Source organism: Tachypleus tridentatus, chromosome 10 (assembly GCF_004210375.1).
Source record: "Tachypleus tridentatus isolate NWPU-2018 chromosome 10, ASM421037v1, whole genome shotgun sequence".
Taxonomy (NCBI): domain Eukaryota; kingdom Metazoa; phylum Arthropoda; class Merostomata; order Xiphosura; family Limulidae; genus Tachypleus; species Tachypleus tridentatus.
This window is the reverse complement of record NC_134834.1, coordinates 41,267,392-41,283,247: the sequence shown is the minus strand read 5'-3', so window position 1 is coordinate 41,283,247 and position 15,856 is coordinate 41,267,392. Positions and strand designations below refer to the sequence as shown.

The window sequence follows — 15,856 nt, the reverse complement described above, 5'->3', positions numbered from 1 at the left end:
TGAATTTCACTAAATTTACTTTTAATTTTTACTGGATGTTTGGCACAGATAGCCGAGCTGCTTTGTGCCATAAAACACTAAATCAACCAACCAACCAACTCAGAACAGCTGGTAGGTAGTGTAATCTGATAGTACAATATGAGCTCCACATTCTTGATGTAATTTGCAACTTATAATAGTATGAATGAGAGTAACTAGTTGTTCAAAGGGCAGTTGTAGAGCAATAAAGGAAAACTTAAAAAATGTAGATCCCTTTTACAATTTCAAATCATTCTAGAAAAAACAAAATGCTTCATCTCATATGGTGGAAGTAGAGAGTTAATTGGAGTAACCATGTGTAGAGTTAGGACAGTTAAATTAGCAGGTGAAATATAAAGTTGGTGCTGAAAATAGATATTTGGAATGTATTCAGGAAGTTTTAGAGATTGAGCATATGATAGTTGAGATTTTGTGGACAAAGAATAGTTTTTATAATCATAATATGAAAATTCTTTGCCCTCAGACTAGTAATGAAGCAGATTCAATATACGTACAAATATTTAATAAAAATTCATTAAAAAATCTGATGTCTTTGTGTACAGAAGGCTTGTAGTGTTTTTAAATAGTCTCTCAAATTGTATGAAGATTGCTTTGTATATAAGTACTTAATATGTGAAAATGTGTATACAAACTTGTGTATCTTATATTCAGCCCATTGTGAAAGGGTTGATTAAATAAAATATAATATAGTGCAGTAATACAATTTGTATCAGATGTAATTCTGCAGGGGCTCCAGAAGTGTTTGTTCCCAGGTAGGACAGTGGCAAGTCTACAAACTTGCAACACTAAGAGAAATCCAGTGTTTGATTTTCCTTGGTGCAAACAGTATATAGCCCACTGTAGCTTTGCTCTAAAGAAAAGAAACAAACCAGAAGTGTTATTTTTCAATAGTTAATGAAACCAAAATTATGTACCAAATTTTATTTTTTTACTTTTGAAGCTCATGTGTTGTGTCATAGCCTACAGTTTCCCTAATTTGTTTTTGTGGTTCAAAGCATATGCAAAACATCCATGTTTGTGGCATAACATACAAATTGCAACATTAAGCATCCTTTAATTGATATCATTTTGGTGTCTACTGACAGACAACACTACAGTTAGTGGTGTGAGTGATTAAAAGAGGTACTCCCTCCTGGTGACCTTTGGCATTATTTTGGGGAATAAAAAGGTAGGGTTAAGTGTTGTGGATAGGAAAAAAAAAGAGATAAAAGACTCTGCTAAGTACATTATTTATTGTTTTTCATGTATCTATGTTTTTTATTATTACAAAAGAAACTAAAAGGTAAAAATTGGAGACTTTTTATATGTTAGGTAAGGTAAAATAAAGAATTCTTTAGGTGTGCTTGAGGTATCACAGTGTGAGCTTATATGGCGGAAATAGTAGACAGACACAATTCAAAAGGCAATAAAACGGTCTTTTAGGTTAATTTAGGTATAAAAAATTATAATGATAAAATTCTTTGAAGTATTCTTCCAAGTAGCTTGTGCATTAAGTAATTCAGTAGGTTAACATGAACTACATGTTCTCTGTGAATAATCTACAACTTACATGACAATATTTCTTAATACTTAGTATCTCTTAATAATGAGATAAATGTGGTATTTCTACTGTTCTTTTCATTTATATTTATACATGCTGAGACATATTTATGGGACATTGTTGTCATCAAAAGCAATACAACATGTATAATGTGACCAATTTGCTGTGAAAGCTCAACCAAGGCCTCATGGAAAACTGTTCATTAAAGCTGCTTTTTCATTAATCCACCACTTTAACTTTTGATTTTAATCTGTTAAGAAATCCTTCCTGACAATTTGATGAAAAAATTTATGAAGTTTTTATTGATGTTTTATGCCAATATGGTTAGAAACATTATCCTGTCAAGCATTTTCTATAGAGTTATAGAATAATTACTGAACAAACCATAACTGATCTACTGAGAGTAATGACTGTAGCATGTTATATGTATTGGTCTTGTTTCTGCATTGAAGGATGATTTTGAAGAACCCAAACAGCTTCCTTCTCGTCGTAGAAAGAGAACCAGGAAACAGAGGCAACAAGAAGTTGAGAGCCATAGTCAAGAGGAACAAACTGTTAAGGTAAGGATACAATAGCACAAAAATCTCATTTACTCTGTAAATATGGTACATCAGAGATTCAGATATTTATTTTATAGACAAAGTTTGTCTAATAAAAAGTAAATATGGATATTAAAGTGTAATCCAAGAGGAGCATAATATTTCAGTGAGTATTCACTAAAGTATTGTAATAGTGAAAGAGTTAAACTTTATTAAGTATGTTATTCTGTAAATATTTAGAATGTCATTCATCAAAAATAAAAATATTTCATATATTTGTTTTATGAAAACACTTTTATTCCAGTTTTAAGAGTAATATGTAAGACAAATCCATACTGGTCTGATAAGATCTAGTGGACACAAATTTTTGTTTAGAACTTATTTAAAACGTTTTCTTCATAGAAGTCTGTAAACAGTGAAATTTTGCACATGTGGTAATCCCATTTTTGTACCTCCTGAGCATGATTGAACCTGGAATCTCGCATGTTAGGTGACTATTCAGCAAAGTCCATTAAAGGGTTAACTTGATAGCTCATTCTTGGTAATATATTTGTTTTTAAACAAATCAAACAACTACAGTTTTTACAAGCATGGTCCATCCTTGGGCCTTATGTTAGTATTGTGCAACAACCATCACAACAAGCCATATTTGCACTGGTAATTTTATTTTTTAAGCTTATTCAGCAAGATTGATCCTGGAAGCTCTTGCATTCCAGGCAAGAGCTATACTAATTGCACTGAAAGATTAACCCTTTAGTCACTGCCAGCAATTCAAACTACTACGTATTCTGTTTATTTTGTTGAATTTATGAAAATACAAATATATCATTTGAATTTTCAACAAGTCACATGAGGACTGTAAATATTTTTAAGGTTTTGAAATAATGGTATGATGAAGGAGGAAAAAAAAAAGGATAACACAAAAGATTTAAACATTAACTTATGATTAGACTGCAGAGAAAATTTAGTGATGTCTCGACTTATGTTTAACTAATTTACCTTATTTCAGTATCAAAGATGCACCCTCGTTTTAATTAGCTAAATTTTGAAAGAAAGAATAAGTTTGCAGCACGTCCACCAATCTTATGAAGATGTTTCATGGATTGTTTAGTGAATTATGGTGTTATTTTTCAATAGTTAATGAAACCAAAATTATGTACCAAATTTTATTTTTTTACTTTTGAAGCTCATGTGTTGTGTCTTAGCCTACAGTTTCCCTAATTTGTTTTTGTGGTTCAAAGCATATGCAAAACATGCATGTTTATGGCATAACGTACAAATTGCAACATTAAGCATCCTTTAATTGATATCATTTTGGTGTTTACTGACAGACAACACTACAGTTAGTGGTGTGAGTCATTAAAAGAGGTACTCCCTCCTGGTGACCTTTGGCATTATTTTGGGGAATAAAAAGGTAGGGTTAAGTGTTGTTAAACATTAACTTATGATTAGACTGCAGAGAAAAATTAGTGATGTCTCGACTTATGTTTAACTAATTTACCTTATTTCTGTATCAAAGATGCACCCTCGTTTTGATTAGCTAAATTTTGAAAGAAATAATAAGGTTGCAGCACGTCCACCAATCTTATGAAGATGTTTCATGGATTGTTTTGTGAATTATGGTACACAATTCCTCTTCTTCACTTCTCATTTCTTGTGAGCTATATGCTTATATCTTCCTTTGAAAGTGTGTACCTTATATTACCACTGGAATATTTGTATTATTACCAGTGATAACATTGTTCTAAGCATGAAGAGTTTAAAAGAGTACTGGTATTATAGCACCATATGTATGGTGGCCTGTTCTTATTTGTTATTTAATACTAAGTAACTGATACATTTCATTCTTGGTCATATACTGTCTAGTATCAAAATGCTTCCTCTAGACTTAGGTTTAGGCTTATAAGCAATGTAACCTTTGACCTTTAAGACAAATGTAAATTTCTGAGCTTATTTTGGGGAGAAAATTGTGTCTTTTATGCTAGGAAATATGGTATATCAGACTTAAAGGTGGTAAAAAGTTAGTTAACAAATATTAATATGACAGAGCTACTAAGTATGATTACTTGGATTTAAACTTTTATACTATTTTGATGGGATAAGGAAAGACTGACATGCAGGTCAGACTAGATGTAGTGAAGGTCTTGCATGTTTAACTTGCATCATTGGAATTTGTATTTTTCAAGGTATGCAAATCCCCACTTACATAATTTTATAACTTTACATACCATGTGAACAAACACATGCATACATCACCTCCCTCTGATATTTATATAGCCAATTTCATTTATCCAGTCTGTGTAAAAAATAAGATATAAAAGCTCAATCCACATATTTAAGATTATTTTCTGAAATAATGAGTATAATAATAATAATGAAATAAAGATCCTCCTCTTTCATCTATGATAATTGCTCACCAGGGATTTGTAAAGTCAGACTACTTGTTTGTAAACCAAGTCTTTTTTTCTTTTTTTTTTAATCTACTGTAGATGCTATGTAACTGGTCTAGCTAAAAACTGTTAAGAGAGAAAATAAAATACAAATTAAGAATTTTCACATTTTGCTAAAAATTAAAATGATTTCTTTTAATTATGGGAGAAAAAAATTAATGACTCATTTTAACTATGAGAAATTGTAGCCCACTTGAAGTTTCCCAAAACATTAGAATTAAAATGCATGGTTATGTTTACCTACTGGAAGTTCTTAAACTTATTACACACCCACATTTATGTCTGGTTAAAGAAAAATACATTTACTTAAGCTCTTTAGATTTCAAGTTTGTGTAAAAGCAAGTGCACCAGAAAGCTGAGAAGTTTAGTTTCCTTTACTCTCTGAGCTAAGTATATTTGTTAGGCAAATGATTAACCTCATATGCATTACCAGTTGCATATTTTGTCTAATACGTAACATATGTAACTGTTGCTTAGTAGAAATCTAAAGAATTCTGCATGTTATTTTATCTGAGGTGATATTCAATTGCACATGTAACATATACATATATAGTTGATCATATCATATTATGACATATCTAAGGTTTAAAAATGTCAACAATGGCTCTGGCAGAAAATATAGAACATCAAGATGTTTGGTTGCTAGAAAAAGTTTGCATAACCTGCTTTCCAAAGACGTTTTTTGCTGTGCATGCCACAAGATTATATTCAAAATTTAATTAAACTACTTTTTTATCATGATATATGAATAAATTTGGCATGCAAATATAACTAATAGTCCATATTTTAATAGTATATATGTTTTAGGTTCTTAATATTATAATGCAGTAGTTTAAAAATCCTGAAATCCTTTAATATGACAACTGTAATATTTTCTTTCTAGGCATCCCCTCTTCTTTAACCAACCCTCCAAGAAGTATAAAATTTAATTTAAATTACCCATTATAATATAGTCATCACTCAGGCAAAGCATAATTTACATATCCTTGAATCTTATTTAATTATAGAACAACAAAATAGAAAATTAGTAAGAGTCATCTTCAACTAAGATGTTTTAATTTTTCTAACAAGCTGATTGGTCTTTGGAATGGATTGCATTCAAATGTTGTGAAAGCCATAAATTTAAGTGAGTTTAAGAGAAAGCTTGATAAGTATAAAAATGATAAGGGCTGGCCTTAAGATATTTTTAATTTATTTGTTAATAGTTTTAGATTAGTTTAGAAAATTGAACAGCTGAGATGGACCAATAGGCCCTGTGCTGATCCAGAATGTTACATTAAATTTTGTAATGTTTGCTAAAAGTCTGCCAGATTTTGTTTTTTATAGTGTAAAAACTATAATGAGTACAAACTGTTTACGAGGTTGGTCGAGTTGACTCAAACTCATAGTGAAAAAATTAACTATTTAAGTCTTTAGTTTGAGCAGAAAAGTTATTACTGACTCATTTTTTTAATTATACAGAAAAAAATTTTTGTTAAGGTGCTTTGAACTATCAGTTTGCTGAAAATGGCTGCAGCTTTTGTTTCTGTAAAGAAGAGATATATTCAAAATATTTTTTCTGATATTCAAACAACATCAAAATTGAGTTTGTCAGAAAGTAAAGCCTCCTGCTTTATTTTGGATACTTTCATCCTTAATTATCAAAAAAATTGTATGAACTTTTTTTTAAACAAAACAGTCCAAGTCTGATGGACACAGTAAGTTTTTAAGAGGAGTTGTTCACTGAATTTGTTCAGTAGTCTCAAGGTTAAATCTATTATGTAGTCACATAATCTCCCTGAAAAATGGTTTCAGATATCTCGTATTTGAAAAGACAAAAGCAGCAATTTGTTACGGGTGAAATGAAGAAGAAAAGCGATAGTGAACAAGATACTTTATTTTCTGATTGTCATAGTGACAGACTTATTTTGAATGTGAAGTTAAAATGTAGAGGTAAATGAGGTAGATAAACTTAAATTATGAGAACTAAAATAAAGTGTACATAATGGTAAAAACAGAAGTTACAAGGCTTGAAATATAAGCATGAATCCTGCTTCCTCAAAGGTAAAAACATATCTAGTCTAAAAGTTCCAAAACAACACTCATTGTACTGATTCTGAACAATCAGTAAATTGTCACCAGAATGCAGAAATATCTTTCATATGGCAGTTGCAAGTTAAATTGCAATACAATTCAACTATCCTGTGAAACGTGTCCTTAATTGGATTTAGTAGAGTTCCAGATTTAGAGTTAGAAAAATTATTTTAGTTACAACATATATGTTATGAGAAAGTGGGATATTTAACAAAGGCTTAGGTAGATCTTGTAACTGAAAAGCATGCCTCTGTTATGCGTTCCATCTCTATGGTTGACTTGATACTACATCTGATGGAAGCTATTCATTAAAGCTGTTTTTTTTGTTATTCCACCACTTTTAAAAGTTATTTCATGCATATATGCCACAAATATGTATTCTGTATGATAAAATGATTGATCAAGCAGCTATTTGATTATGTCTCTTGTCATGGAAGACAACCATCCAAGATCTTGTCTCATTCAAGAGGAATTAAAATTATACTGAGCAGTTTGTCATATGAGAACCAGCTACAGTTAGGTCAGATAAAAGATCATCTGAATACAGAAATAGTAGACCTTTAAAAGTGTTGGTAGCCAGTTGACATTTTTTACAATTAAGGTTGGCAAAACATGCCTTATCATGCAATATGTTAATGCAGATGATGAGACCAATGAAATAAATCATTCTTAAGTGAAAATATAGGCATTGCAATTAGAGCAACAAAAGACATTGTAAGATTCCATTATCTTAGTTTGAGAAGAGTAGATAAATTCCTTGCAATGATAAGATCATAGCTCCTGGAGTAGAACATTCAAAAGTCTTAAAATAGATTTGGAAAGTAGAAAAGGAAAAAATCAACAGACAAAAACCATAATACAAAAAGTATGAAGAACTACCCATGGGAAGACAAGTTGGAAAGGGCTTTTCCTAAAAACAAGTGGAAGATCATGTGTATTTCAAACATAATATGTACTTAAAGATAATGTTTTTCATAATATGTTGGAAGCAGGATGAAAGAAATCTTTAATTACTAGAGAATCTTTTGAAAAGCTTCAGAAACAAATAAAAAAAAACTAACAACAAGGAAAATAAACTAATACAAAAATACACAAATTGAGAATTAGCCACAGTATAAGAAATTTAAAATAACAAAATAGGGATACTGTTCTTCTCTCTTTTCAGTTACTTATGATGCAGGAAAACACACACACATATTTAATGTACTTATAAAGTAATGCAAAATAAATTAGAACACAGTTATTATTTCATTCAAAAAGTTGCTGTATTTTTTACAAGGTAAGATAGGTTTTAAAGATGTTAGTTTTATCTTCAAAAATGTCAGTAGTTTTTGTAATTGTTTTTGCAGAATGAACCAACTGAAGATGTAAATGAAAAATCACCCCTGAAGAAATTTGGAGATTATTTAAGAGGAAAGTCACCTGGATTAGGTGCAGTGGGTATGTTTTAAGGTGTAAAGTTTTGAGTTTACACAGGCTTGAAAACTAAATTTGAGGTATTAATATTAATTGAATAGTCTCTTCGTTAAAATGTTTCCTTGAAATGTTCTCATGTGTGAGAAAACATTTCTTGATTTGACATTCCCATTTCCAATAAAGTAAACTCACACAATCAAACTACACTAGTTTCTTGTCAGTCAACACGTAGTGTTTCATGTAAATGATATTTCACTTTTCTCTCGTGTGTACCATATTGTATGCCTGGGTTTCAACACATACTTACCATCTGCTGACACTATAGCTATTTCTTGATCTCCAGTGTTTCCACTTTTTCCCCATCTAAGCAAATTCTAATTTGCAAATTTCTCTACCAAGTTTTTTGCACACTCTATCTCGGTACTGTATATAAGCACCTCTTGACAGCATTTGGCATGGGTTCCTGTCAGCAGGAGTGGTGTAATTATTCACAATTTACATTTTGAATTTTAATGAGATTGATGTTTTTACGGTTCTTTTCATGTATATTTATACATTAGTTAACCAAATATCTTACCAACCGGTATGAATTCTGTAGTTAATATTTCTACTGCAGTAGTTAATCTGACCTCTTCTCTTCCACCTCTGTGACATGATCTGTTGCAACATCGAGATGTGTGAATCGAGGGTATCTATCTGTACTGAGGCAATGTTTTCAAATGACCCAGGAGTACCTGTGAGAACGTAGATTTGATTTTTCCAGTTCCTTCTTTTACTAAGTCAACTTCAACAGGAGATAATTTTGTGTAGTCACCAGCTGCTTTTCTCCAATTGGTTACTTAGGTTTGTGAAGTTCTGAAAGGTGTGTTCTATTGCATTTTACACTACTACTTCCTTGTCAGCAGGAAAGGATGGCAAGTAACTACTTGGTTTTTCTCCTTCTCTTGATATTGCTGTTTATGCTGGGAGATTTGCTGCTTCACTTACGTGACAGGATAGCTATGTCTTGTCCTCCATATTTATCAGTTCAGCATACTTTGGCTTATTACTGCCAGAAAGAGGCCTATTTAGATTTTGAATTGATGGGGACCCCCTTTTGGACCTGTGGGTGTTTAAATTGGAGTCTGTAATCACTTTAAATAGATCACACTTTTCTCATATTCTTCTTTTTCTCGTGATTGTCCTAAAGTATATACCTTCGATCCAACTGAAGATTATCAACATTCTCCTCAGCAATCAACGACGGCACCATTTTAACACTGTTCGGTCCCAAGGTTTGTCCTTAACATTAGACATTGTTATTCATGATGGTGACACTGTCTATCTTGATAAAGTTTAGTTTTTTAAAAGCCATTAATCTTTTTAATGTCATTTAAGTGTTTTAAATTTATTCATTAAACCTTTTTTAATGTGGTTCCCTTTTAAGAATCACAATCTCTCTAGTTCGATTTGAAATTAGAAATGGCAGTAACATTAAATAACTTGACACCAGGACTGGAAAGGTCAACTTCAGGTGACTAATGCTGCTGTTTGAACTACCCGTTAGTCGTCCTGGCGAGTTGTTATTCCAATTTTGCTGCATGTCTTTTAAAACTTTTATTACTTTACCTTTTGAAAATGGCCATAATGACACATAATCCAGTTAGTCTTCCTGGCAGGTTATGATAGTTACCATTATACGACAGAAAGTCCTTTACAACTTCTGTTACTGTAGTTTCTCTCTTAACATTGTAGATTGGATGTCAACATTGGTTTTATGCTGTTTTGTTTTACCTTCATTTCCTTTTATGAATTTTACTACATTTACTTTATTTTTACCTTTTAACCGGACATTTGGCGCAGATAGCCTAGCTGCTTTATGCCATAAAACACTAAATCAACCAACCAACCAACTCCTCAGCAATTAGAGGACAAGTTGGAGATTTTGCAGGTGTCTACCTCAGTCATATTGTCTTGTTTCATACTTTCTTTGGTTTCCTGATTGGTTTGTTGTTAGGATTTATTAGGTAGAAATACTTTGTTAGAAAGTATTTTATTTGTTGTCTTCTACCCTCGGGGAGTTAGGGAAGCTCTTTTTCTCCATCTCTGTCTTTTGTTAGTGTTTTAGACACATCAGAATCCCGAATGGATACTATCCATTTACATTTTTCTTTATTGTAATTGCCTTCACATCTTTCTGGCTCTAATATGGAAGTATTGACCCATAGTGTTTCCAGAACCCCTTCTCTGGTTCCTTTAATAGGATCAATCCACATTCTCAAGGATTTAGGGCATGGCATGGTGGTTAGGGTACTTAACTTCTAATCTGAGGGTCCCAACTTCAAATCCCTGCCACACTAACAAGCTCGTCTTTTCAGCTGTGGGGGCATTATAAAATGACAATGAATCCCACTGTTCATTAGTAAAATTAGTTGCCCAAGAGTTGGCAGTGGGTGGTGATGACTAGCTGCCTTCCCTCTAGTCTTACACTGCTAAATTAGAGATGGATAGCACAGATAGCATTCATGTAGCTTTGCATGAAATCTAAAAAAAACTTGAAGATCTTCGGCTCAGGCAGACCATTGTTCATCTTTGTTTTCCATGTTGAAAGTCTCAATCAGACATTCTCCATCCAGATGTTCAACGAGTCAATTTTCATGCTTGGAAGTTATGTTGTCCTTTACCTGACATAAGGTTTAACTTCTAAGGTTTCTATGTACTTAACTATATCTCCCTAGAGACCAACTTTAATTGTTTATCAATAAATGAAATATTTATTGTCAGTGGTGTATTAAAAGCATCTTAAACTTTCTTCACCCAAAAGTATTTATCATATCCCACTTTTTAACTTGGGTATTTGAGAAGGGACTTGCTACGATGGCTTTTTGTAAGGTATCCTTATCCACTATTTTAAGGTGTTATAAAAATCAGAAGGTTTTTGAATCCTCAATCCTATCAGGTGTGCCCAAATCCTTTTGTATTCTTCAGTCCAAACGACCTTTTCAATTACCAAACTGGGATTTTGAAGTTGTTTGAGATAAGTTGACTCATCCTTCTTTTGAGCCCTTAGCTTTATGTTATTTGTTTCACCTCTCTCCTGAATTGTATTTTTTGGTGTTTTTGTCCTGTGGGTGTCATTGGCTGGAGTTGTTGACAATCCATATGTATAGGACTATTTATCATTCCACATTTGCCTTATTTTTACATATTTTCTTCCCAAGACTCGCCAATCTATTTGTCAGCCATTTCTCTCCTTTATGACTACTCTGACCCCGATCATCTGTTATGTTTTATCATGGCCATCAAGTGTTAGGTGGCTTGTACTACATCATTTAAAGGTACTAGGAATCAATTGTTTATTTTTTTGAGATCCCTATGTTTCTCATGAACATTGTGGTCCAATAGCCTTAATTACCAACATGGGATATAGATACCATGATCCTTTTATTCTAATCCTTAATCTTTGAACCTCAGCTGTATGGTTGTGACTGACTTATTATTTGTATTCTATTCCATCTTTGATATACTAACTAAGTTCTAGGTGAAGAGTATACCTGTTCTAGATGTAGATGCAGTTCCCTCACTCTTGTACCATTGCTTCTTCTGCTAAATCCCTGTTCTATGCAGATGCTTTCTTTATGGAACATACATGTACAAGCCCCTCCACCTTCTCATTATTGGATTCTGTCTATAGTGTCAGGAGATGGTAAGAATGTTTTGGAAGTTAACATTTTCCTAAACTGAAAGTGTATTTCCAGTTTGCAAATTAGAACTTGCCTGAGGCATTTGAATGTAATATGAAAGACTGGAGCAAGAATTATCAGTACTTAGATGGACAAAGTGAAAACCCTGCAGATTGAGAAATAGCTGTAGTGTTATTGCGTGGTAAGTATTTTTGGAAATACATTTTCAGTTTAGGAATATTGACATATTCAGACATAGTAAGTTAATGATTAACACAAAGCAGCTGACACAGGTTAGCTGTATTAAGGCCTATTAAATTGTAGGCACAAAGTTGATATGCTGCTATTACTCAAATGGATAAAACCTTGAATTTATATGCAAAAAAAATAAACACGAAAACATGGATCATACTGTCTTTTAGCTACATCCAGATGTCAGTTAAAAGCACTGAATTCATTTCTTTCTATTCAGTGAGCAGAACTTGTGAATATTAGACAGATGTCTTTTATTACCAGTCATTAAAGTTTGCTGTTCATCACATGAAAGACCATAGTGAACTGAAGATTAACCAGAACCTGAGTTTATGAATTATTGTCAGAAATACGATATAAATCATGAGTATTGTTTTGCTCTCTGAAAACAATGGTATATTCTACCTAATGTATATATATATAGGTGATTTAATGGAATGAATAATTTTTGTTTTCTTTTCAGCAGATAAAGTGATAAATACTTTCCTAGGATATAATGAAGAAAATCACAGTGATAATGGTGATAAGCAGGTCAAAGTAGAAGAAAGTAGTTTGGTAAAAAGAAGAAAAAGACAGTTGTATAAAGAGAACAACATAGAACCTCTCAATTGTTCACCCCAGGTACAGTGTGTGTGTTGCTACATTTATAACATAACCTTACAGCAAGTTTAGTTTTTACTTTTGTTATCTTAGTGGAAATTAAGATATATTAAAGTTATTTACTTTTATATCAGATCGTTACTGTTTAATTCCAATATCAATTCTTCTTAATTTGAATAGTATTATTTCATTCTCCTTTGTATGTAGAAAAGTTACATTGATTCATAATTGATCTTGTGTACTAGTAGAATCAGCATTTATTGTATGTTGTGAAAACTATTTCTAAATACACACACACACTAGTGGGGTGTCATTAAAATAACTAAGGGTTTTAGTTTATTAGTGTAATTTTGCTTTACTTATTTTCTTGACAATAGTTGATAATGCAAACTTACTGTGAAGATATACTTTATATGAACTTGTTATCTGTGAACAGCATGCAGTAAATGTACATTAAATGTATCATAATATAAATTTCCTTGTTGGATTTGCCAGAAATTTCCTGCAAGGAAAATTCTACAACCAAGTGTTCTTGAAAGCATTGAGTTTAAACAGTGGTACAAAAAACTTTATGAAGATACTCACAGTACAACATATTCTCCATAGCTGTAATACATGAAAAACTGGATTAATAGGAATAATCTACAAATTTTATGGGACTGTAAAACAAAGTTGAAGGGGCCTCAATTCAAATAGAATAAGTTGCATTAAGCCATTTTTGCATAATATGTATGGCTAGACATCACATCTTCACATAGTGTAGTCTTCAAAGTACAGTTCATGTTTCTACTAAATCTTGAAGGAAAAGTTTATAGAACATCTTATACCTTTAAAAGTATTCAATTAACATTTCCACTGTTAAACACGTGTGTTTGATAAGATATATTAAATTGCCTATGTTAAAGATTATTAAGTTGAAAATGACAGGATTTGGTTATAAGATCATGTTGGATGATTGATCAAACTAAAAATTTCCTCAGTATGATTTCACATTTGCTACCAAGAATACATATTGAATGAGGCATAATGGTTAAATAATTGTGTCTCTCTCTGTCACATTTGATAAGATCTATTAAACTGCCCATGTTAAAGATTATCATGTTGAAAATGACAGGATTTGGTTATAAGATCATGTTGGATGATTGATCAAACTGAAAATTTCCTCAGTATGATTTCACAGTTGCTACCAGGAATACATATTGAATGAGGCATAATGGTTAAATAATTGTGTCTCTCTCTGTCTTTATTTATTATATAGTTAATTTGTAATCACTTATTAGAATATTAATTACTTTTGGTTTGAGCCATAAAATGTCCAAAGTTTGATATAATCAAAGTTTGTAAACCACTGGTGTGTTAGTTTAAGTAAATATATTTCTGTAGAATAATCATATTACTTTCTTTAAAATTAGAAGAAAAAGAAAGTAAGTTTTCTCTTGTCTTTGAAAGTATGAAATGAATGGGTAATTATCCAAGCATGGAAGGTACTTCATTTTATATTTCATGTATTTTATTTCCTTTATGTTAGAATCAAATTTTTAGTGTGTGAATTATACTATCTTTGCTTTGTATACCTAATAAATAACACATGATGCTATGGACCACCATTTTTTTCTGCTTCTGAAAACAAGTTACTCATATAGCATTGGCTAACAAATTTTTATTCTGTATTTTATAAAATATATAGTGAAACTAATTGCCCATACCAACATAAATTTAAAAATCTAACAAAATTTTCTACTGCATTTAAATTCCTATAAACCATACATTTAGTTTTGTGTATATTACAAGTTATTTGATTGAACTATCAAGATTATATTGAAATAAAATTACAAACAAAGCAGTTTGATGTAACATTTACAGTATGAAGTGAAGTATGGTCAAAGAATATGTTGACGAAACACATTTCAAATAGCATGTGAAACCTAGTGAATTGTGTATCTTTTGTAATAGGTATTATTAAAACACTGTTCTCTATGCGCTGTATTTGTTGATGAATCTTGCGTTTTTTTTCCAGGTTGAAAATATTAATTCCACATCTCCACACACAATTGTAAGAAGAAAGTTGAGAAAACGTAACTGATGGACCAAATTTCAAGATTCTAGCAAAGGGATCATTTTTATTTTTTTATATATGTAAATTGGTGTTTTGTAACTGTACACTGCTTTCTGTGTCTATGATCTGTCTTGTGTTTTATCACAAAGTTTCCACTTTTTTTCTTCACGTGTACCTATGTACTTTCAGTTGATTGTCGAAATTTCTTAACAATCCACAAATTTACAAAAAAAAAATATTTTTTTTTATTTACAATCAAGTGTACAATATAATGTTTTTAAATTGAAACTAAATTGTGATAGAGCACCTTGCTGTGGTATCAAACTCAAGACCTGTCACACATGGTAAGACAGGGTTGTTTGTGGGTATGAACTGTCTTGTGTTTGATCACATAGTTTCCATTTTCTCTCTTCACATGTATATTTCTAGGATAATTTTGTGTTGTATTATAAAAATTGTATTGGTAATTAAATACACAACCACTGACTCATTGAAAACAAAAATATTATTTTATGGGACTTAAAGAATATATTATAGAGATGAAGGTACAGAAATATATCCATAAAATTAAGTGTTAAAAGTACTGTTACTCTTGATGTTGATAATATTATTATAAAACTATAATAAAAACCATTGCCTTGTCTTTCTACAACTCTAACTCTTCCTCTCCTCTTACATAGAATTCCTAGCCCTTAAAGAATTAGCTAGAAATAAGGGAATCTTAGTTATCTGACCTGATAAGAGTACTGTATTGGTAATTTTAAACAAAGGGATTACATTGACAAATTGAGACATCCTACAAGACACTAATAAATTAAGCTGTAAATAAAAACATTCTTAAACCAGAGAAGAAATCTGAAACGTGTACATAGAAACTTAAGAAAACAAAGAATTATCTCACGTAACACTTTCAATTAACTTTATCCTTCAAGCTTCTCCCCTGGAATTATGTTTGGCCTTCTCAACTTGCACAAACACAATTCCCCATTCAGACCTGCCTTTTCTAGTATCAACCTCTATAGCTACAAACTTACTCATTCCTATTAAAAACCCTCCCACTACTAATGTATAGGTTATCAAAGATTCCTCTTCTTTTGCTCATGAAATCTCTCAATTTTTGGCTGCCGACCAATATGTTATGGCAAGAGCTATGATGTTGAATCTGTTTTTACTTGTATTATTTTAGATGAAATGGTACAAACTTATTTTAACAAGCTATTTTCCAGTGA

At 31.5% G+C, this 15,856-nt stretch overlaps 1 protein-coding gene across 4 annotated transcripts in view; it reads left to right on the top strand.

The window, feature by feature from the left end:
* The window catches only part of LOC143229132 (uncharacterized), a 132,654-nt gene extending 117,384 nt beyond the window's left edge, over positions 1-15,270 (top strand). For 2 of the 4 annotated variants that reach the window (XM_076461001.1, XM_076461003.1), the window contains exons 19-22: positions 2,032-2,139; positions 7,991-8,081; positions 12,435-12,592; positions 14,589-15,270. In XM_076461001.1, the coding sequence (XP_076317116.1) occupies positions 2,032-2,139; positions 7,991-8,081; positions 12,435-12,592; positions 14,589-14,654 (423 nt within the window). In that variant the 3' untranslated portion in view covers positions 14,655-15,270. The remainder of the gene's footprint in view (positions 1-2,031; positions 2,140-7,990; positions 8,082-12,434; positions 12,593-14,588) is intronic. The other 2 variants (XM_076461002.1, XM_076461004.1) reach the window with 2 other exon arrangements.
* Positions 15,271-15,856: the final 586 nt, after the last annotated feature.